The sequence below is a fragment of the Chanodichthys erythropterus genome, chromosome 10, assembly GCF_024489055.1.
Source record: "Chanodichthys erythropterus isolate Z2021 chromosome 10, ASM2448905v1, whole genome shotgun sequence".
Classification (NCBI taxonomy): Eukaryota; Metazoa; Chordata; class Actinopteri; order Cypriniformes; family Xenocyprididae; genus Chanodichthys; species Chanodichthys erythropterus.
In genome coordinates, this window is record NC_090230.1 from 13,234,451 (window position 1) to 13,258,889 (window position 24,439).

At 36.0% G+C, this 24,439-nt stretch overlaps 1 protein-coding gene across 4 annotated transcripts; it reads right to left on the reverse strand.

Moving 5' to 3' along the window:
• Positions 1-1,760: 1,760 nt before the first annotated feature.
• On the reverse strand, positions 1,761-23,156 carry tjp3 (tight junction protein 3). 4 transcript variants are annotated; one of them, XM_067396110.1, is made up of 31 exons: positions 17,470-17,666; positions 14,551-14,607; positions 13,707-13,831; positions 13,429-13,531; positions 13,048-13,315; positions 12,869-12,972; positions 12,604-12,793; positions 12,453-12,513; positions 12,284-12,378; positions 12,010-12,091; positions 11,376-11,467; positions 11,129-11,213; positions 10,722-10,825; positions 10,548-10,635; positions 9,712-9,788; positions 8,989-9,076; positions 8,823-8,902; positions 8,623-8,695; positions 8,393-8,457; positions 8,239-8,302; positions 7,387-7,543; positions 7,190-7,298; positions 6,836-7,055; positions 6,517-6,716; positions 6,292-6,387; positions 6,111-6,187; positions 5,803-6,013; positions 5,582-5,682; positions 4,771-5,301; positions 2,671-2,717; positions 1,761-2,562 (listed from the first exon to the last, which is right to left on the reverse strand). In XM_067396110.1, the coding sequence occupies exons 1-31, from the start codon at positions 17,491-17,493 to the stop codon at positions 2,412-2,414; spliced, it is 3,825 nt and encodes a 1,274-aa protein (XP_067252211.1). In that variant the 5' UTR covers positions 17,494-17,666; the 3' UTR covers positions 1,761-2,411. The 4 variants fall into 4 exon arrangements, with proteins under 4 accessions (XP_067252211.1, XP_067252213.1, XP_067252210.1 ...); XM_067396112.1 differs by lacking the exon at positions 17,470-17,666 and adding an exon at positions 23,062-23,156 and having other exon boundaries at positions 1,832-2,562; positions 12,453-12,522; XM_067396109.1 differs by having other exon boundaries at positions 1,832-2,562; positions 12,453-12,522.
• Between the last annotated feature and the right edge of the window lie 1,283 nt (positions 23,157-24,439).

Consider the following 24,439-nt stretch of genomic DNA (forward strand, 5'->3'; position numbering starts at 1 on the left):
GTAACGCAAAGCCAATTAGAATTCAGTATGCAAATAAATCCAGGGAAGCCGACCAATAGCAAGTCAAAAGCAGTGAAAGAAATTTAAATATAAACTGTATATATATATATATATATATATATATATATATATATATATATATATATATATATATATATATATATATATATATATATATATATATACACACACACAGTACAGTCCAAAAGTTTGGAACCACTAAGATTTTTTATGTTTTTAAAAGAAGTTTGGTCTGCTCACCAAGGCTACATTTATTTAATTAAAAATACAGTAAAAACAGTAATATTGTGAAATATTATTACAATTAAAAATAACTGTTTTCTATTTGAATATATTTGACAAAGTAATTTATTCCTGTGATGCAAAGCTGAATTTTCAGCATCGTTACTCCAGTCTTCAGTGTCACATGATCCTTCAGAAATCATTGTAATATGATGATCTGCTGATCAAGAAACATTTAATGTGTACAATATTTTTTTTCAGGATTATTTGATGAATAGAAAGTTTAAAAGAACAGTGTTTATCTGAAATCTAATCTTTTGTAACATTATAAATGTCTTTACTGCCACTTTTGATTGATTTAATGCATCCTTGCTGAATAAAAGTATTCATTTCTTTAATTTCTTTTCAAAAAAATAAAAATTCTTACTGACCCCAAACTTTTGAACGGTAGTGTATAATGCTACAGAAGCTTTGTATTTCAGATAAATGCTGTTCTTTTGAACTTTCTATTCATCAAGGAATCCTGAAAAAAAAAGTACACAACTGTTTTCAACATTGAAAATAATCATAAATGTTTATTATTAAGTTATAAGACTGGAGTAACGATGCTGAAAATTCAGCTTTGCATCACAGGAATAAATTACTTTGTCAAATATATTTAAATAGTACACAGTTATTTTAAATTGTAATAATATTTCACAATATTACTGTTTTTTACTGTATTTTTAATTAAATAAATGTAGCCTTGGTGAGCAGACGAAACTTCTTTTAAAAACATTAAAAATCTTAGTGGTTCCAAACTTTTGGACTGTACTGATATATATATATATATATTCTAAAATTAATATAAAATTAATATATAAATCTAATATATAAATTTAATATATAAATCTAAAATTTTAAAAGCGTCACTTTTTTTGTTTTTTTGTTTCTCGCTTCAGAAAATGTGTCATTTTTTTGTTAAGGGAACATAGTGAGCATAATTGTTCCTTGGTTTTGCACTGCATTGTGGGTTTTTTTTTTCTCTTTAAACAGCAACATTTCATTTTGCACAAGGATTTTGCAAATGAGACATCATCCGTGCCCTGACTACGGAGCTGAGGGAACTCATGGTAAATTACCCTTCTAGGTTGGCTATCATATTGACTGAACAGATATATTTTAACTATCTATCATATCATTTGTGGGTTGATTTCACCTAAAACTGTGTCACTGTGGTGCATTCAAAACACTGCAAAACTATAACCACTTGTGCGCATCCTGACCAACCTAACAAAGCAACGTGATCTCAAATAAATAAGTTTGTAAGGGTTATCTGTTTGTTTGCCCAGTGGGAGATGGGGGAAAGTTCAAGGAACATAATTAAAGTTTTGTTGCAATTCCATTTGATTCCACTAGGGGAATTCCACTTGACATTTTAAAAGGGTTAGTTTACCCAAAAATGAAAATGTTGTCATTAATTATTCACCATCATGTCGTTCCAAACCCGTAAGACTTTCGTTCATCTTTGGAACGCAATTGAAGATCTTTGTGATGAAATCGGAGAGCTTCTTGTTCCTCCATTGACAGTCTACACAACTACCACTTTCAAGTCCCAGAAAGGTAGTAAAGACATGAAAATAATCCATGTTACTCCAGTAGTTTAACGTCGGTTTTATGAAGCGACGCTAGTGAAGCAATGACAGCATTTTCATTTTTGGGCAAACTGACCCTTTAAGCGAGTTGAGGAAAATTAACGGTAGAAAATTGTGGAGAAGACTTGTCAATTTCAAAACACTCTCCAACACTATCCATCCTTTGAGCTTTAATGTTTTGTTCCACTTATTTCAAAATACATTAAAAAAATTAAAATAAAATATATCAAGTTACTAAAAAGGGTAAAACATACCCAAATGGACTTTATTACAACTGGTAATATTTCTTTTTGAAATAATCCTGAGGAAGACCTCAGCACATCCGTTACAACAACAAAACCCACAAAAGGAAGAAATTCCACTCACAAATCTTCAACATCAATCCAAGACTAGTTATCTATAACAAGTCCATAAGAACACTTAATAAAAAACAATTAAAAAAAAGATATTTCCAGTTTGGTTGTGTAAATGTACAGGTCCAGACTAAAACATGAGTGGTCCATGTGCTTGTGATGTTAGCATGATCCGTTTATATTACAGCTCTGTGGCAGGTCCCCATTCAATGTCATCAGCTTCATCATCGTCAATACCAAAATCACCATCATCTCTGTCGTTTTCATCGCTGTCACTGTCGCTTCCTCTGATTTGTGTTCTCCGCATTTGCATGGCTTCGTGATGTGCCAATCTAAAAAAAAAAAAAAGATTTATTAATGCATTTAAAAATAAAACACAAACTGATTTAGTACTTTATCTTCCTCAAGCATAAGTTGACAGATCAAATAGAAATACTTACACTACAAATGAAGGGGAAGACTTCCTTTCTGGTTCTGCCATACGGGCCTGAAACAACAATGCATAAAATGATGAACAGCTCAACCAAATATTTCTAGATATGCAATATTAAACGTAATAAAATACCTCAACATGACTTAAAGGGTTAGTTCACCCAAAAATGGAAATTCTGCCATTTACTCACCTTCATATTGTTTGTTCATCTTCAGAAATAAATGAAGATCTTTTTAATGAAATCATAGAGATTTCTGTCCCTCCATTGACATTCTACACAACTACCATTTTGATGCTTCAAAATTATAAAAGAATTTAGTAAAACTAATCCATATGAATTAAACAGTTTAATCCAAATTTTCTGAGAAGACACAATCACTTTATATGATGAACAGATTTAATTTAAGCTTTTATTCACATATCAACTCAAGCATGTTCGCTTGACGTGTGAGAACCAATGAGGTTCATTCTCATGTTAGGCAGCACGTTTGAGCTTCCACAAGAACCAGCGAGGTTTGTTCTTGCACGTCAAGCAAGTTCGATTGAGATTTTGTCCATGTTCGCTGATCGATGTTTATATGTGAAAAAAGCCTAAATTAAATCTGTTCATCATATAAAGGGATCGAGTCTCTTCAGGCCTAAATTTGGACTAAACTGCCCGATTCACATGGATTAGTTTTACGATTTCTTTATGAACTTTTTGAAGCACCAAAGTGGTAGTTGTGTAGCTGTCTATGGAGGGACAGAAATCTCTTCGACTTCATTAAAAAGATCTTCATTTGTGTTCTGAAGATGAACAAAAGTCTTACGGGTTGATATAATTTGATGATATAATTTTTATTTTTGGGTGAGCTAAGGTAGGACATGTTCCTGTATCAACATCCTTTTAAGTCCTGCAATCAGATTTTAAGGTAGGTTATAGTTATTGTAAGGGAAAAAGATTGGCTTCTGTTGGTCCACAAACATGTCCAATTTGATTAAAATCATGCCATACCACTCAAACCGGAATTCAGTGGATTTACCAATCAATCAGATTGGTACCTTTAGGAAGATTCCTACGGTACGTCAGGATTACCTGGTGAACGTGATTTCACAAAGTGCAACATAGGGCTGGGCGATATATCGAATGCTTTTGTCACGCGCATTTCGTCAGTAAAGCCGGTTCCCTGATTACCACTAAATCGCCATCACCTGCTTTCAAATGGAGCGCCATTTAATAGACAGAGCCGTAGTTCACTGATAAGCCACGCAATATCGCGTTCAATATCGAACGGCGATTCATATCGATATTGAACGCGATACAAGTTTAGAGTTTATGTCAAGTTCACATCAGTGTTATTAACCTCTCATTTCCCTCTGAATTCAGGGATATGTTATGGGTAGGGTTAGGTTTAGGGGTAAAGACAGGGTTATGACTAAATTTTCAGACAGGAATGTTGTTCCAGGATCAACAAAATATGTTTGCCCATATGGCACCCTGGGATTCAGGGCATAAAGAACACTATCCACAAATCCATTGTTTATGTCTGCGTTTAGGTGTACGTTATGTTTAGTGTAAGGGTTTGTGTTTTGTCAGTCCTACTAAGGATGTAGATCCAGGAACCAGACCTACTTGACTTAATGATGTGCTCAAGCGGCAACCTCCCCCAGTTTCTCTTGAAGCCAATACATAAGTGACTTAAACTGCATTTCATCGACTGGCCACAAGGGACAGGCTCCAAAAGAGAGCAGAATCTCATTGACCCCCCATGTTAAAATGCCCGAATTTACAGTAGAAAAAAACATGTTTACAGCTGGTACAAATTGTGGTTTTGGTCTATACTGCTAATTTTCCGTTTAAATTATATTAAGCCTTACAGTTCTGCATAATTAAGGGCGTGGTCACTTGAGTGACAGATCAATTGCCGCTGCTGTCTGTGAGCCGTCACTTTACCTCAGCTAATTCCAGCCGCTGAATTTGGCATCTCTGCCGTGTTTGTGCTTTTTCGGGATTGTTTTATACAATTTTCAAATAATGTGGCTTGATGCGTTAATGGTCGAGATGTCCTAATTAACTAAAACATGTTGTTGATTGGTCATTGGCATGAGTATTAGATATATATGGTACCTGTTGTAGTTTCTCCTCTATGGCTGACAGTGGAGGGGTCTCTGATTGGACTTCTTTGGGATCTGGTGCCCTGAAGTTGGGTGGTACATCGGAAGGTGTTGGTGGTGCGGCCATTTCACCGGTGCTGAAGTCTGAATCCGTGAAGCTGCGCTGCGAGGGGACATCGTCTTCTTGTTGGTGAAAGTCAGTGGCAACGCGTGGAGAACGGGGCTCTGGAACGTGGAGGATAGGAGGTACTTCACCGGGAGGTAGGGTGTACTCAGGCTCTTCCTCCAAATATGGCTCTAGGTTGTAGGAAGGTTCAGGACTAGGATTCTGCCCAGTGGCAGGCTCTGAGGAGCGGGCTAGTGCACTGCTGCGGTGTCTGGAGATGCCTTCCGTGTGCTCTTCCAGGTCCTCGTTATCTGTGTAGGCTTCGCCATCTGTGAAGGCCTCACCGTCAGTGTCCTCGTAGTCACTGGCACCGCTGAGGTAGTCAGAGTTGTTTGCACGGCTCAATGCGTCAAGCTCCTCTTCGCCGCCTCCCTCCAACTGAACAAAGACCAAGTTCTCATTAAATAATTCAAGTATGACATGCAGGTTCTGCACCAATTTTGCATTCACGTCTTGTCAGAATTATCGCAATTAAGAGATTGCAGAGATTTGTTTCAGAGCTGTTGGTTTTGGGCTGTTTTGCATTGCAAGTTGGAGCATTCATAAATTTTTGAGTTTCCAAAAAGTTCAGCAAAGACAAGTAAGGTTTTTAACGCAACGTGATTACATTAATTCGACAAGACGTGAGCGTACCATTATGCCACTCTATGGCTCTTACCGCTACTTCAGAAACCCAGACAGGTTTAGCCTGCTGCTGCCGAATCTTGTCTTTCAAAGTGTCGTACCACATATTCATACCAGGCTGAAGATCAATGCGTGCTGTGAAGGAAACCGAAAAAAACAGAGATTGCCTTTCAGAGTACATACATTTCTGAAAGCATTTTCAGAAATGATTCAAGTAGAGAATTTAAACCCTGAAGACAGGCTTTGAAAGTTTACCGGAAAATAGATGGCTATAGTGTTTCCTCAGCTTTAAGGCCTGAGCGTAGAGGCGACGAGAGCTCTTGTTAGAGTCTGGCATGTATTTTTGCCTCATGGCCTTCACATCCTTCCGACTATGAGGATCCAAGAAGAGCACCATGGGATGGTATTGGATGTAATTCAATCTTTCTACCGCAGTGGGTGTAATGTCCAGCAGGGGATGCTTTTCCTGCAAGTGAAAGCAAGTTACTTAGTTGACTGAAAAATACTAGTCGGTGTTTGGCTCATACTGACAGCATTAAATATATATAATAAGAAAAGGATACCTGTTCTGCGATCCGCCTAACCGTGTCCAGTTTTATGACACTGGATGAACTATCACTTCCAGTCCTGGCTACCATTTCTACAAACCAACAAAATGGAAAAATTTAATATTTGACAGTGAAGAAATTTCAACTGAAAAATTAAGAAATATTTATCTCAAAACCTAAATCCAATTTTTCATACCTGCAACTTCAAATTCATCAGGCAACTCTCGGGCTAGCTTCTCATTTGCAATGTCATTCAGGGGACCCAAAATGACAATTGGCCGTTTGAAATTGGCTGCATATGAGCAAACAAATGCATGTTATAACCATAAACTCCATCAGTAATAGTCCACTATCGTCGTTAAAATGGGTGCAATCCATACAAAATGGTACTTTTTTTTCTTTTTTTTTACATTAAACTAACCCTCTCTTAGCAGGACCTTCTCATATGCTGGAAATTTGCCCTGAATCGTCAACTGTAGGAGGTCATCGCGGGTTCTTCTGGTATTCTTTTTGGCCCCCCTTAGGCCCCGTAGCTTCCAGAATTCGGCTCTGGGGCCGGAGGCTTGGCGCTCGGCTGCACTAATTCTCTGTGCCTGCTCCAAATTGGCCAGAGTTTCAGCCCTAAAACAGAGAGAGAGTCGGACACCTAGAGTACAGGAAGGAACTGTAACGTAACATACAAGCATACAAACTATCCATATCTATGGATGAAAGACTTAAAAACTACTACTTTAACAAACCTGGACTGGTTAGGAATGGTGCCTTTGTCCAGTTCGTGTAGATCATTGCCCATGCGCACAGCTAGCCACTTTCCCAGCTTCCCGTGATACATGGTGTCCAACACTCTGAACACCTCACCTCTGGTAAAGCTCAAGCCGACACTGCTATCAGCCACATGGTCAAAGTGTGTACGGATGTAGAAAGAGTCACCGAGGCTGGACTTCAAAATCTTTTTGTAGACTGAGATGACAAGAGCAGAAATTAATTTGGAAATGGCATTCGTAATCCATTTTACTTCCTCAATGTGACATTTTTGTGTTTGGAATACTGCAAAGAATTGTGACTTCCTAATATCAGAACATGAAGGCACTCACTGTCCATTTTGTTCTGAGTCCGAATATCAATACGCTCCCCAGCACGGATGTTCATGAGGTACATAGCTGCCTCCTCTCTGGTGAATTGGTTAAAGTCTACGCCGTTTACCTACCAAAAATAACACAGTCTTGAAGAATGGAGAATATAGCTGAAAGGTTTGATCATGTATGACATGAACATGATTCTTTGGTCCTACCTCCAGTATCTGATCACCCTCTGCCATGCCTTGCCTCTGGGCTGGACTGTTGGGCTGGACACCACCAACAAAGATGCCAACATCATTTCCTCCCACCAGCCGCAACCCAACGCTGCCCTCCTTGACAAAGCTGACGTGGTTCTGGTCCGAGCTGTACCTGATATAGGGGATAAAAACAACATCATCATCATCATCATCATCATCATCATCATCATCATCAATACAAATAAAAACAATATCAATTAAATATAATGTATTTATACATTATGGTAATGTTTTTTTTACTTTGTGTAATAATTATAAATTATAAATGTAATATAATAAATAATAAGTAAAAATATTTTTAAATAATTTTATCATCTAAATGTATTCTTATTTAAATTATAATTAACAATAAATATTAATATTATTAAAATAATATTGATGTCTTTAATTTGTGCTTATTTAAATTAATTATAAATATAAAGTGATTAAAATATAAATTAAATATAAAGTATTTATAAACCATGGTAATAATTATTGTAATCTTTAATTTATAATCATTTTAAATTAATTATAAATAAAACATAATATAATCAAATATATAAAATATATATAATATAATATAATGTAATATAATATAATATAATACATATAAACAATTATAATTAAATAAGAATAAGAAATAGGAATGAAGTATTTATACATCATGTATACATGTAATTGTTGTTTTGTCTTTATGCTTATTTATGCCTTTAAGTCTTGAACTGTCATGAAGAAAAATTACATTTTCCTCATTTAATTTTGGGGAGATATATGACCCATTCATGTGTTGTTTTTGATCTGCATACAAAGAAACATTACATTTCTTACCCCGGGTTTGGTGTTGGCACTGCATCTGGAGGAAGTGAATAAAGTGGCTCCTCTACAGGTTTCGCTGAGATAAAACAGATACAATTTAGTACCCTGCAATCACTCAATAAGTTGCAATGCATTATGGGTGTGTTTTTGGACTAATGATACTTACAATTCAACATGGTGTGTTTGGGAATGGACATATTAGAGCGGAGAGTGCCATTAGCATGTGGGTAACTGAAAGAAAGTCAATCAATATTAACATTCACCCAATAAACGACTTGATTCCGTAAAATGTCTTGAGGAATTGTTTGGTTGCAACCAAAGTGTTTGCTGACCTTCACTATGATATAATCTTAAGTGTGGATTAGATAAATAAAGATCATAGGAGACGTTCTGAACCTGTGATCGCTGTTCTGGCTGGGACTGTCAGATCTCCTGAGAGGTGACTGGGCCCTTTCTGATTCAGAGGAATCTGCCGAATGAACCAAAACATCATTACAAAGACCAAAAAAAGGATGTAAAGATCTAGAAATATGGCAACATGCATGGCATATTTCTCCAACGACCACTCAGACATGTAATAAGTGCATTACACTGACCTTCAGATGGTGGTCTGGCAGGAGAGGCTCTGAGTGGGGGATCTTGTCGGTTGTTGATGACTGGCACTTGCATTTTAGCCCTGAGGCAAAACAATAAATTCAAATATTTATATTAATATGCAGAATAATAATCAAAAATAAATAAAACAGCATTAATATATCTTACTCTTGTCTGCTTCTCGAGTTTTTACTGACTGGAGACTGTGATCTCGGAGGAGAGTTGTAACTTGCATCTGACTCGGATTCTGAAGGAGCTGATTGAATATGCAAATTACAGACCATTATGGGTTGCTATAGGCAGTGAATTTAAAATGTAAAGTATCATTTAAAATTCTATTCACTAATGACTTCGTAAATATGACTTATATGAAAAATTAATGTGTATATATTGTGTAATGTGTATGAAAAAAAAATTAAAATTTAAATAATGTACACATGAATATTTAAATGGTTATATTTTTATAAAATTATAAATATTTTGAGATAAAAAAAAGACAAAAAAATATTTCCATGCCATTAATATTTATTTATATATCATGGAAAATTAATGTTTAAATATTAAAGTGAAGTGTCTATGAACAAGTACAGAATTTAAAGTAATTTACACTTTAATATTGAAATAACATAACGTACACATGTATATTTAAATATTTAATATATACACATTCATATTTAAAAAATATTTTTCATACTTAAAATTAAGGTACAAAAAAAATTGTTTAATGCCACCAATATATATTTATATATTACTGAAAATTTATATGAAAATAATAATGTGTACTTACAGAATTTACACATTAATATTTAGAACATAATGTGTAATATTTTAAATTATTTTTAAGGGCATCAATATTTAACCTAGAATATTCCCTTTATGATTCGCTCATACCTCTCTGTACAGGGGTTGCGGGTTTCGCCCATTTTGGGGGTTCCATTACAGGGACTGCAGTGACCTCAGGGGTCGCCCTGCAAGAGAAAGAGGGCAGATCGGAGGGTGAGAGGAAAAATGAGGATAAGGGGATACTATATGATGCTTGTCCTTGAGGAGAGTGGGAAGTAATGTTAAATCTTTGAGGTAGATATTCACCTCAGGGTTTCTGGGGGTCTCTCTCATTGAAAGGGGTGGGCTATCTGCTGCCATAACTAATTATAGGGTCAAGTCCCAAAAATTAATTATTCATATGGACAAGCAGAAAGTACTAAACGTATCATAAAGATCATTGGATCCAAATCTATGACACCCCCCCATCTCTATTACACCACTGGTTGTTGAAAATAAATAATTTTAAAATAATATATATATTATATATATATTAATATATAAAATCTTATATAATGTGTTTATAAATTGTGCTTATTGTATTATGTGGATATTTTGATTGTATGCTTATGAATTTAGATGTTAGATACAAGATTATCTAGATCCTACGAGCAATATTTCCTTTTCAAGTGGCATAAATCAACATACTACAGGAGAAAACTCAGGTTGATTTGGTGTCTTTTATTTTAAAAGATCACACATATCACATTTTCAGATATTACATTGAAAGAAAAATACATGAATGCATACAAGCAACATAATTCAACACAAAAAAATACAGCAAATAAATGAAAAACAACAGAATAAACTTTTGTCTCATCGTGTGCAGGCAGATGATTGGCCCTACTGAAAGAGTCCGATGCGACCTGCGTTAAAAGTGGCAGTGAGGCGTCCCTCATGTATACCTGTATCTATTGCGGGACTCATGGCTGGCTGGAGTCCCCTGTCTGCGTTGAGGTCCGGTACTATCGTCCGATTCGGACTCTGATGCAGCTGTATGGAAAAGACATGCTCTTGAATGAGTCTGCTAAAATGGCATACAGAAATGAAAAAGAAGTGCTGTACGGGGTGAAAATCACCTCTGGGTGGAGGCCTGTAAGGGGAGGCCATGCGGCGAGGGAAATCCTGAGACATGCTAAGAGAGGAAGACTTCATTCCTGGAGGAGGGAGATCGGGAAGCACCCTGGGAGAAGAGAAGAGGCAATGGTAAATACATTATTGTAAATACATTATTGAAAACCTATGAAGTGAAAAAGGGTATCAGAGTGTATGTTTGAGAACCGCTGACTTGTATGAACATCATTCAGATCTGGTTGTTTTTTTCAAGAATGAAATGACTTGTTGGGAAAAAGAACAGGTTTTTCTGTTTCCAATCAGAAGAGATTGTCTTTCAAACAATTCAACAACTTGTCGATACAGAAAATGTGCTTATTGTGTCACATTGTATTTGCATTTGGTGTCTTCTGCTCATGATGCGGACACATACTTGTATCTGGAGTGATTTTCAGGTCTAGGACTCTCACGTCTGGGAGGCGGAGAGGCGCTCCGGTCTGAATCGGACTCAGAAACAGCTGGTCACACAAAACAAACAGTCGTTAAACTATAGAAATTCAGCTGTCTTCAAGGTTTGTGCATATCATTAACTGAATCATTTGGTGATGTATATGATTCCAGAGCTGGTTTATAATTAATATGGTAAAATCTATGTTGTGTTAGAAGTTTTTGAGACAGACCTCTGCGAGGTCGTGAGGCAGTGGAGGAGCTCCAGTTCTGCGTGACGGGTGAGGCTCGAGGGTTTGGCAGTGTGGAGATCCCTGAGAGAACCCTGAAACAGACAAACAAACATGTGACCCATGCATCTCACCCAAACAAACAGCAGCATGAAAAAAACAAGACTGCAAAACAAAAGACAGAACAGACAGAAAAAAACAACTATAAAACTCAACTATAAAATAAGAAAAACAAAAACCCTGAAAAAAGCAACAAAAAATGAGATCAAATAAAATAAGTAAAAGTGAGCATCATGAAAACAAACAAAAATGTAAACAGACAAAACAAAACAAAAATCAGACAGAAAAACAAAATACAAAACAAAAACTCAGGGAAAAAAAACAAAAACAAAAAAAAAAAACCTAGAAAAAAACTAAAAACTAAAAATGAAACAAAACGAAAAACCCTGCCAAAATAAGAGATAAAAAGGTAATTTTATAAGCCATTTATTAGTTGTTTCATCATAATTTAGGAACAAAAACAACAAAACACACACACACACATATATATATATACATATACATATACATTATATATATATATATATATATATATATATGGTTCTGCAGAGCTGAATACACATGAAGCCATGTTTACTTGTATCTGTCTCTGTTATCGAGAGTGTCATGTCTTGAAGGTGGAGGCGAGTTGCTGCGGTCCGATTCAGACTCTGAGGGAACTGCACAAGAGCCAAAGCATCAGTCAGCTAATTACATAAACAACTATGGGCAAAGTATGGGTCATGACCATGACAACTGATAATTAATCTGACAAAATTGCCATATTGAATTAAATGTTTTTACGAATGTTCTTCATTGCTTTGCTTGCGTTTCATAAATGACAGCCACTGAGTTTTTGCACTAAGGCTCACCTCTGCGAGGGGGCATCGACTGGGCGGGTGGTCTTGTGAGCGTAGAGCGCAAAGGGGGAGATTCGCGTGGTTTCGACACAGGATTGGCACGACTTCTGTGGATCAATGAGCTCTGTTAGTGCAAAGGCCATTTAACTAAAAGAGATTAGGTCAGAGTTGAGGTGTTCACCTGCGAGAACGTCGGTCTCTTGGACGGGATTTTCGATTTGTGGGGTTGTCAGAATCCAGGTCTGAGATTTCTCCAGGCAAAAATTTAATAGTTAGCATCAAAACCCACGTTAATAGTGCCACAGATCAGCTGTAAAAACAACTACTCTCACCCTCCAGCTCGGAGCTACTGTCTTCCCTCCTCTCATCCGCACTGTTTTGAGGACTGTCCTCCACTTCAGGAATGCTGACCAGGAATTTTCTGTCGTCCCTCAACACCAACATGGTCAGTTTACCTCTAGACTTCTCCACCAGGTGCTTGGTCTCCAGCAGGGACAGATTTTCTGTCGTCATGCCGTTAATCTAAACGAGAAGTGTTAAAAAGGTTACACAACATCTAAGTGCCATAGAACAGTTCCTAAAGAACCTGCTCCTCACCTTCAAAACAAGATCTCCTTCCTGAAGAGTGCCCTGTTTGGCAGCCAGACCGGTGGGAGTCATGTGCTTGATGAAAATCTGGCTCCCCAGCTTCATTCCGTACTCTGCAGAGAGAAACGGGTTGAAATCTTGGCAAGAACCACAAATAATTACTCAATTCAAAGCAATGAGAGTCTGACCATCAGTGGGTTTTTTCTTGATCAGGGTTGTTCTGATAGGTCTATCTTGCACTTCCTGACTGGGCAGCCTCTTGAAGCCGGACATGATGGGGAGGTCATGACCGTTGCGGTCAGGTGTGACGCTTCGAGCTCGTCGGTTACGACTGGTGTCAGTGCCACGCTGACCTTTGTATTGAGGTCCATCATCGTCTAGTATGTTTGATTGTGAGGCAGAACGAGTAGGTCTGTTGCTCGCAGGGATCTGAATTGTGCGTGGCCTCTTTATAGTCTACAAAATTAACAAACAAGAATTGTTTTAAACTGTAAAAAAAAAAAAAAAAAAAAAAAAGACCTAAATATTTGTTCTCGCAATGTTTCATGAAAACTTTTGTTTTTACTTACAATGTTTGCCAATTTCCCACAGTTCCTCAGATTTTGAATAGTGAAGAGTGAGGTGACGTTCTCCATGGAAACACCATTCACCATAACTATGTGATCTCTTGTACTGTGGGCAATAAATCATGTGAGTCTCTATCACAAAAAATCATCTGCCAAATATGTTTTGAGTATGTTGGTTTTTCCATCTTGTACACAAACTTGACAGGTCTGACAGGATTACACAGGATGTGTGGGAGGAAGTTGTGTGGGTCTGAATGCAGGAGAAGTGGACGTGTACTCACTGAAGTCGGCCCATGGCGGGGCCGCTTGGAAGCACATCAGAGACCACCACTGCTGTGTCCCCGTTTACCGGGTTGGGCTTGTCTCGCCCACCTGAGACCGCAAAACCGAAGCCGACCTTGGAATCCTGTGAACAAAAGAATAAACAAGCAAATTAATGAATCAAATGGACGATCAAGCAAAAAAAAAAAGAACAAACAAAAATGACAGAAGAAATTAGTGAAAGTATAAACAAAGAATGAATAAACAAAAAGAATATAAGAAATTAACAAGAAAGAAAGAAAGACAAACAGACAGAAAGAATGAATGTGTTGAAAACGAAAGAATGAAAACAAAACAAAGAACAAAAATAAATAAAAAAAGAACAGAAGAAACAAAAAACAAAAGAATGAACAACAGAAAACAAAAGAAAAAAAAAACAAAAACAACTGAACAAAAATAACGAACAAAAACAAGAATGAAAAAACAAAAAGAAAAAAGCGGACAAACAAAAATAAATGACACAAAAGACAAAATAAAAATAATGAATAAATTGATTAAAACAAACGAGCGAATGAAAAAAAACAAACAAACAAAAAAAAAATTTTAATAAAAAGGCAATAACATTCAATGATGAAATGCACCACATGACCCTAAACTTGACATTCCACAATTTTAGGTGTGTCCTAGTGACAGGTGGAAACTCTTTCGACAATCATGGTTTCACAGTTGCTCACTAAACTTCCAATCAGTCTCGACTTTCAATTGTTTGGGAAACTGTAAACCTGGTGTCACATTCTCTGACACACCTGTACACAGCTAGATAAGGTGTGGCTAAGGCGAATTAAACCCTTATCCACAACTTACTTTCGATAACGTGACCGTATGCTGCTCCCATATCGTCATCTCCTCCATGTCTGTTTTCTGAAATGATAAAGAATTATTTACATTTATTTGACAAACATCAAGCAAACAACAACAAAATATCCAAACATTTGCAAACTACCAAACGAAAACTGTTCAGACGAAAAACGCGTTTTTGAGGGCCTCACTTCTTTTTGTACGTCCAGCACTCGGCTGTTGTTTGTCAGCTCGGCTGAGCATGAGAAGGAATGGCTCTAGCTGAGCATGCTCCCACCTGCTGAATTCCTGCCATACAGGTACAAGGGGGCGGAGCCAGTGCGTGACAACAGTGATACCTGACACTTCCTCACCAACAGCTCACCAAAACCAATAAACAGTCTGACAATACACGTCTCTCAGCAGATATTCGTTGAGTGGCTAAAATCATTGGCATGTCTTTTGATTTTGAAACCGACCACTGACTACTACTCAATTTATGTTTCATATTTAGTACGGTTGATGCAAGTTAATTTCTGTTATGTAAATAAAAAAATAAAAAAAACAAGGACTGAATCATAACATTGGCACTCACATTGAATCATTTTATTTTGTCACATTTGATTTGAAGCCAAACTGTTGAACATGTCTCCTAACAAAGACCTGCAACCATCATGACATACTTTGAGAGCGGTTTCTATTGGACTAGAGAATTCCTGGAATTCTTCCCATGTTTTTATTGGCTGCTGTCAGCAAGCAAAGGTCAGAGAGAGAGTCTGTGTTCACAAAGCTGATCAATCTTAGCGAAACGGAACAAATGTATCACAGTTTCCGCAAAATATCTTTAGGTCACTAGTAATACTTTGAAATTGCGTAGGTTATTGATATGAAACAAACTATGACTAATGTTGATGTCAACAATGATAGTCATAAAGGAAGTGGCTTGCACTGAGGAAATCAGTGATGCAAATATCAGCACTACCCGTTTCTAGGGAACTACTTTCATGGAATATGTTGGACTCTTACAGTCCGGTGTTCCTACACCTGTTCTAACATACTATACTGTAGTTTATGATTATGAGTACATCACTGCACACCACCTCTAAAGCCCTACAGACATGAGTGAATGGGTCACCATAGGTCGCTCCCTTAATTAATGTGAACTAGCATAAACCTAAAGCCCAAAGTAGGCTTCACTTTTTAAACGTACGTGAGGGACAGTATACAGTGCGCGTAACGCGAATTATGTCATCAGAAGAGTATGCGTGTACTGTACTGTACGCGCACTGACGATTTTTGTAACCGCAAATACTTTGTACGCGCAAGTCGTACATGCAAATTTAATTTTTTTTTGCAGTAATTAGTTTATCCACAAGGTGGCAACCCTGTCCCAGGGCTGTTGATTCACAAGGTAGTTGAAGAAAAACTGCATAAACAGAACAGACTTGAACGTATGCAAGCTACAGCGACAATCGAGGCCTACATAGAAGAGAGATTAGAGGTCAGAAACTACCTCAACTCTAGCATGAAAGATGTTTACATGGGATGGGTCGAATGAAGTATACTTTCCAAGGCTGTGCGTTCAGCTGTACGCATACACTAGCGTACGCGTAAAAAAAAAAATAACTATACCCAGGGCTTAATCAGCACAATCCTCGAATCATATGGACCATTTTTGTCATGTTGGAGCTCGACAGCCCCAGTTCCCCTTCACTTTCATTATACTAAGAAGAGCAGCTAGGACATTCCTCAAAATATCTCCTTTCATGTTTCACGTGAAAACAAAGCCATACGAGTTTGAAATTACATGAGGGTGAGTGTTATCCCTTTAAGGGTTAGTTCACCCAAAAATGAAAATTCTGTCTTTATTACTCACCCTCATGCCGTTCCACACCCGTAAGACCTTCGTTAATCTTCGGAACACAAACTGAGATATTTTAGTTGAAATCCGATGGCTCCGTGAGGCCTCCATAGGGAGCAATGACATTTCCTCTCTCAAGATCCATAAAGGTACTAAAAACATATTTAAATCAGTTCATGTGAGTACAGTGGTTCAATATTAATATTATAAAGTGATGAGAATATTTTTGGAGCGCCAAAAAAACTAAATAATGACTATTTAGTGATTTCAAAACACTGCTTCAGGAAGCTTCGGAGCATAATGAATCAGCGTATCGAATCATGATTTGGATCGCGTGTCAAACCGCCAAACTGCTGAAATCACGTGAGGTCACTTTGGCGCTCTGAACAGCAGATTCGACACGCTGACTCATTTATGATCCGATGCTTCTTGAAGCATTGTTTTGAAATCGGCCATCACTAAATAAGTCGTTATTTTGTTATTTTTGGCGCATCGAAAATACTCTTGTCGCTTTATAATATTAATATTGAACCACTGTACTGACATGAACTGATTTAAATATGTTTTTAGTACCTTTATGGATCTTGAGAGAGGAAGTGTCATTGCTCCCTATGGAGGCCTCACGGAGCCATCGGATTTCAACTAAAATATCTTAATATGTGTTTCAAAGATTAATGAAGGTCTTACTGGTGTGGAACGACATGAGGGTGAGTAATAAATGACAGAATTTTCATTTTTGGGTGAACTAACCCTTTAAGAGTCATAGCTGCCAAGTCACAGGTTTACAGCAAGTAAGCAACTAGAAAATGACTGAAATTACAACCATGCCCTTGAGCAAAGCACATGACTCTTGCAATTAGTGTACTACAAATAAGTACACCATTTACCAATTTATAGTACACAATCACAAACTCCACAGAAACGAAAGCAACACACTCAAGTAAAACAGTTTTTACAGTCTCCTCTTCATAAAGTTGTCATTACACAGCTCAGATGACACATTACGCTGTTTAGTAAACTTAAGAAAGCTTACGTTAAGCACATTCAACAACTAGCATAAACAACTAGATACATTATGTACTCACCGTCCCTTTAAATCTCACTTCCATTTTCAGACAGAACTAAGCACCTCATTAGAATAGGAGCGTACACAAAGCAGGGTATCCAAATAATTTGTTTCAACATAATATCTCCATTTTTAAAGATGAACATCACGAGCAGTTCACTTTCTGTAGCTCACAGGAAATATGGCAACACATAGGGTTACTGAATGGTTAATGAGGGAAAAAAACAAAACAAACTGTGTATATTACAAACCCCCACCTGAGCCCATGGAAAGCTCCACCCACTATAGCTCTACAAATCCTTTGGTACTTTCTGATATTAATTTTCCCTCAAGGAATTAAGGAGGAACTGGGATATCTAGCTGGAATGGTCTCCATTCACTGAGGCGATGCCACCTTATGAAGACTATTGATGGATGGAAGATGTATTTATATACAATTATTTATCCAGGTTTTAAAAACGTCTTTTACCCCCAAATTAACCTCAATTATTTTTGGGTCTGAGAAAACACTACAGTAGCTTTTTTTTCTTTCTGATAACAATCCCTCACAAAAGCGAGTTGCTCAAGGACGTTGATTTGTGCAGCACTTTGGTTACACTGACAATCATTACCTCAGTCTGTTAATGTTTAATATGCACACTGGCCCAGAGAATGTTTCTGCATATATTGGCCTTGAGGAAGTAGAACACGAAGACTGACGCTTCACTTACACTTCAGCATGTGGGTCAGTGACGGACAGTGTCAAAAAGTCCACAAAAAGTGTGATTTCAGTATTATTTATTGGTCAATGACATGATGCAATTTTTTGTGTCCATATGGTTAAATTTAAAAGGGTTAAAATTTAAAAATAAATTAGCAAATTACTTGCATACATTCTCTTTGAGGACCAAGTCTGTTTTAATTCATTTTAAGAGAATACTTGGAGGATGATTGCAAAAATGTCAATGTGGTGTAACCATAAATACTTGATACCAAATAGTTGATCTTGTTTAAAAAAGGTGAAATAAAAAAAACAAAAAAAAAAAACACTTGAAAATAGTTCCAAATAGAAGGTTAGTTTATATTACATCTTTAATCAGCATCATAAACTAGGGATATTTGACTAAATTGGCCCCTGTAACAGAAAGGCTTGTAATTGGACATTTGACATTTGACAAATCAAATTTGATAGGCATTATCATGGACACCTATGTAAACATCACCTTGGAGGGAATATTCTAAAAAGTTAATACTCATGTCACATGGTCTTCTTGCACAATTTGGACAAAATGGCTCCTTAAAAGGTGGTTACACCGCCTTGACACTTCAGAAATTTGATTTGGCTCACGTGATTCCCTAAATTAATTATAATATCCAGAACAATGGTGTTCCATTTACTTTTATTTTCTGAGAATTTCTTTATTGAGAAAGTTACACCACATTGACGTTTTTGCAATCATCCCCCAAATATTCTCTCAAAATGAATTAAAATCAGACATTTTTGACTTTGTCCTCAAAAAAGAGAATGTATAAAAGTAATTTGTGAATCTAATTCAAAATTTTAAACCCTTTTAAATTCAACTAAACCATATGGACACAAAAAAAATAGCGTCACGTCATTGACCCTAATATACTATTATAGTATTTAATTCAATTTTATTTTTATACTTTGTTTTCATTTTAGTTTTAGAAATGTTATGTACTTTTTTCGTTTTATTAGTTTTTTAAAATATATATACTAATATATATATATATATATATATATATATATATAAATATATATAAATATATATAAAAATATATATATATATATATATATATATATATATATTTAAAAATATATTTTTTTATTTAGCTTTAATATATTTTACAAAAAAAAAAGTGGCCTAAGCTGGAAATGAGGTTTCCCTGCTTAAAAGACTCCCTTTTTTGAGCTGATTTGAAGTGCCTCTTAAAGAATTAAATATTTTATTTCCAACTTTCAAAAGTAATTTTTAATAGTTTTAGTATTAGTTGACAATAATAACACTGTCCACAATAAAGAAAAATATATATCCAAATTCTTAGAAATGTACTTATTGTATCCATGTTGGTTTTGAAAAACTTTTATATAATTTAAAAAGTGTCAAATTAAAAACTCTAAAAATGTCATGTGATGTTATGTACTTTACAGTGGCACATCAAGTAGGCCTACATACAAAAAACATATTTCCCTAAAGCTTGAATACATGTGTGTATACAATCATTATTTTCAAAAACAAAAACAAACCACAAAATCAAGGTACAAAGGTTTTTTTTTTTTCAAATAAAAATCATTACATTGTGAGGTCACACCACATGACATTTTACAATCTGAACTAACTTTGCCTTGTCATTAAAGTAAACATTTTGAGAGACCATTTTCTTGACCTTGACACACAGTAATGAGGGTCCGCAGGGGTCCTCTCTTTGACATATAATTCCCTGTTTTTTTTTTTTTTTTTTTAAATGTTAGTAACACCAGATTTTTATCTTAAAAAAAACAAAAAACAAAAGACACCCCCCCCCCATTTTTTTAATAAAAATATTTAAAAAATGAACTTTAATTCAGAAATTACAGACATGCTCATCATTGATGAGATATTTAAAGGACTGTATTTACGAAAGGAATTTTTAAAAAATAATTTAAAGGGTTAGTTCACCCAAAAATGAAAATTCTGTCATTAATGACTCATCTTCATGTCGTTCCAAACCCGTAAGACCTCCGTTCATCTTCTGAACACAGTTTAAGATATTTTAGATTTAGTCCGAGAGCTTTCTGTCCCTCCATTGAAAATGTTTGTACGGTAGACTGTCCATGTCCAGAAAGGTAATAAAAACATCATCAAAGTAGTCCATGTGACATCAGTGGGTTAGTTAGAAGTTTTTGAAGCATCGAAAATATATTTTGGTCCAAAAATAACAAAAACTACGACTTTATTCAGCATTGTCTTCTCTTCTGGAATCCTTTGATTCCATTGAATTGATTCCATTGAAATGATTCCATTGAATCCTTTCATCTGTCGGCGTTGGTAATGCACTTTTACGTCATTGTTTTTGGCGATTAGGACATCCGAGAATATTAAAAAATATAGCAATACCAAAATACAATCAATGTAGAATATCCTGAATACAGCGTGCGTCTCCCTCAGACTGTAAACGAAGCTCGGGCGCACCGGATAACATGTCAGCAGCGTCACTGCGGAGTCGTGAACCCGGATTGACAACAGACCCGGAAGAGAATACAATGCTGAATAAAGTTGTAGTTTTTGTTATTTTTGGAACAAAATGTATTTTCGATGCTTCAAAAACTTCTAAATAACCCACTGATGTCACATGGACTACTTTGATGATGTTTTTATTACCTTTCTGGACATGGACAGTCTACCGTACATACATTTTCAATGGAGGGACAGAAAGCTCTTGGACTAAATCTAAAATATCTTAAACTGTGTTCAGAAGATGAACGGAGGTCTTACAGGTTTGGAATGACATGAGATGATTTTTGGGTGAATAAATCCTGGGAAAAAAAAAAAAAAAAGAACACTGGCCCATGTAATTTGTCTCACACCACTTTATTCTGCAACATTAAAAGAAGATATTTTGAGAAATGTCTCAATTGTCAATAAAGTCAATGGTAATGAAAACTGTTTCTGGTTCTTCAAAATATCTTCTTGTGTGTTACACAGATCATACAGGTCTGGAACACCATGAATGTGGGTACAATTTTAAGGGGAACTATCACTTTAAATCATTTAACAGACAATTTTTGTGGGCGAAAAATCACAGACTTTCACCGAAATTCAGAGCTCAACCATGTCTAGAGGCTACAATATGACAAGAGAAACAACCCAAGTCACCCTAGAAACCACATAGCAACGTGCTAAAAACTGAACACCTTATAAGAACAACACTCAACAACAATAAGAACAAGGTTTAGAGGAATACAGCTGGATTTCCCATAAAAAAGAGGAGGACTTAATCTCTGTGGTTACACAAATATAAATTTAAGAAGAGATGAAATCTAAGCACACTTTTTCCAAAAACTCGAGTTTGGTCATCTTACTGGAATCATTTCACACCCTCAGGCTAACACTCTTGACAGGAAATGTAGGAGGAATGCACAAATGTCAGCTGGTGTTGTGTTAAGGTGTGCCCCTCAAACAGTAACACTTTCACAATAGGAGACCATGGGTTTCTGGTGGTCCAGCCCAGTTCTTCACAACTGTTTACATTTGTTGTTCTGCTTCACAACAGAGAACACTGAGAAACAAAGAACATATGGTTTGTTTCTACTCATCCAGCTAACAGGGAACATTCTTGGAACTTTGGCAAATATCCTGGGAAGTTTTCAACGTTCAGATAACTTAATGGGAACGTTAGCAAAAAATGATCAAAACATTTTTGTACAGCTGATGGGAATACATACTATAGTACTAACCACACAAAAACAGTCAAAAAGTGCATTTCAAAACTAGCAGCCTATCATTGACTCATAGACATCATCGAAGAGAAATGTGGATAAATAGGAAAGCGGTTTCTCGAAACTACAGTGAAACTACCAAAGAACGTATTGACTCAAATGAGTGGCATAACCAGTTGAGCCAGATGAGGCTGAGGGTGCTGCAGTACTGTTTCAACAATTGGTCTCGCGAATCGGTTCTTTCGAACAGAAGAATCCATTAAAGTACCACTTCACTGCAAACGTGCTAGTATGACGTAAACTTATTGCTATTAAACTCAGCTTTCGACCCATTAGCCATTTTAGTTCACTTCAGAAATCTTACTCTCGGGTCACTCAGGTTCTTGGTTAATTAAGAGGCGGATATTTCCAAAAAAGACGGTTCTCAGTTCAGTTCACTCAGTTGTTGACTCGAGAATCTTTACTGACTAAGTACGATTTTGCTACGAGTCGCTCAGAAAGGTTTTGTGGCTCAATGGGTTCATTCATAAAAAGATCCGATTCAAAAGAACGAATCGGACTCTATCGCTGATGTTTACGAAATGTTTACAATAAACAATGGTTCTTACATAAATTAGACAAATTAAAGTGCATCAGCATTCACATTTAGCTGTCAACAAGTCTGAATTTCAAACTGCTAAATAATACGGTCGATACAAATTTTCAGGATATAGAAATAAAGGTTCAGAATTGAGGACATCGCTATAACTTATGTTTATGAAAAGACTTATAACCACAACAATAACCACTATTGAAAAAGGTTCCCATATGAATGAGACAAAAGTGCATCCACATTATTCATATATAGCTGTCAACAGATTTCCTTTTCTAAAAGTCGTTTCTAACGAAGTTATAGCTACAAATTTTAGAAACAGTAAATGTTCAAAAGTGTCTGTTAGCAAAAACAATCAGGCAACACATTACGAAGACCAAATATCTATAGGAAAGGAATTTAAGAAACATGTAGCCTAAGAAACATGATCAGATTTACCAGTTATAAATTCAGAATCATGCATGACACATGTCGCCAATTATTTAGCGTAACGTCCAGCCAAACCGCTTACATTTCAGCAAAACATGACTCAGACCAACGCAAACAATCGATAAACACAACAAAGCAGAAGAGGGAAAAAAAACTCTCGACTCACATACCTTATTATGTATCCCCTTTAAAAAATAATACTTAAATTCACAGTAAATTCCGTATTGGAGGCCTTACAGGGCCTGGCACCTGCAGTTTATCAATAAGGTTTCGTTATATTCCCTTGCATCTATACAGCACCTGATCATGTACCTGTAAGTAGGGGGAGGAGTTTAACACAGGTTGGTTGGGCAGTTTCGTCATTGAGCTAGTTTCTACTACACACATTACAGTGGCATATTGATTTTATTTTCACTTTGTCTCAACAAATGGTTGTGGAATGTATAAAATTGAGTGTCAAAATAAAATAGGCTACATTGAGTAACATTCTCTGAAGATTCTAACAGTTTAAAATAAGACAATAACTTATTTTGTTCGTATATTAATACCTGCTTTGCTATTTTTTTATTTATTTATATTTTTATATATTTTTTTAGATTTTTGTTTGGTTATAATAATATGCTGCCTCTGAGAATGTATCTTTATTATTTAGTGCATTTTTTCTCCTACGCTATAGCGCCCCCAGTGGGAAAAGCATGGTATTAAAGCAATCACACATCTGTATTTGATAACTAGCGTTAGCTGCTAGTTATCCTCAAGTAAATGGATTCTCAGCCCTGTCCCTCATATCTAAACAAGATTACAAAACAAGGAATAAGGTAAGATTCTTTTACAAATAGGTGTGAAATACGGGAGTGTTCACAGGTATGACATAGGCTATGTAAAATAACAGGCTACAATGAAATCCACTATTGTGAGCACAGCATTTGCTGGTTCCTTACATTTTTACAGTCTGTGATGATGAACGTTTTTTCTTATCTTTTCTGTGGCAAGTCTCATTTGAAAATCCTTTCGTAGGACTGAACTGAACTTGGTCCGTGTGTCAAGTGTAATGTCAGCCTATACAATTTTAATTGACATTTGATAAACTTACAAAAGGTATAATGGTGTTACTGTATTTTTATTTATTCATTTATTTTACATTGGTACCATGGTAAAACCATGATGGTATCCTTTTGGAATACCTAAAGAATCATTTAGATCAACTGTTCTCAACCAGGGGACCGGTGACCAATAGGGGCCCACAGTAAACGTCTAAAAGGGGAAGTTTGTCTTCTGAAACTTTTTATTTTTTATAATAAACTAAATTACTATAAACAATGAAAAAGCTACAACCACTAAACATTTCATAATTCAACACGTAAACTGACATTAATATGTAATTTAAAAACATCAGCTAAGTTAAGCTCTTAAAATGTGAAGGGAAAAAAAAAAAAAAAAAAAAAAAATATATAAAAATAAATATATATATATATATATATAAAAATAAAAAGTGAAAAGCAAAGTTAACTAAAATGTTTGTATTGGCAAATATTTCAGTTCACAAAC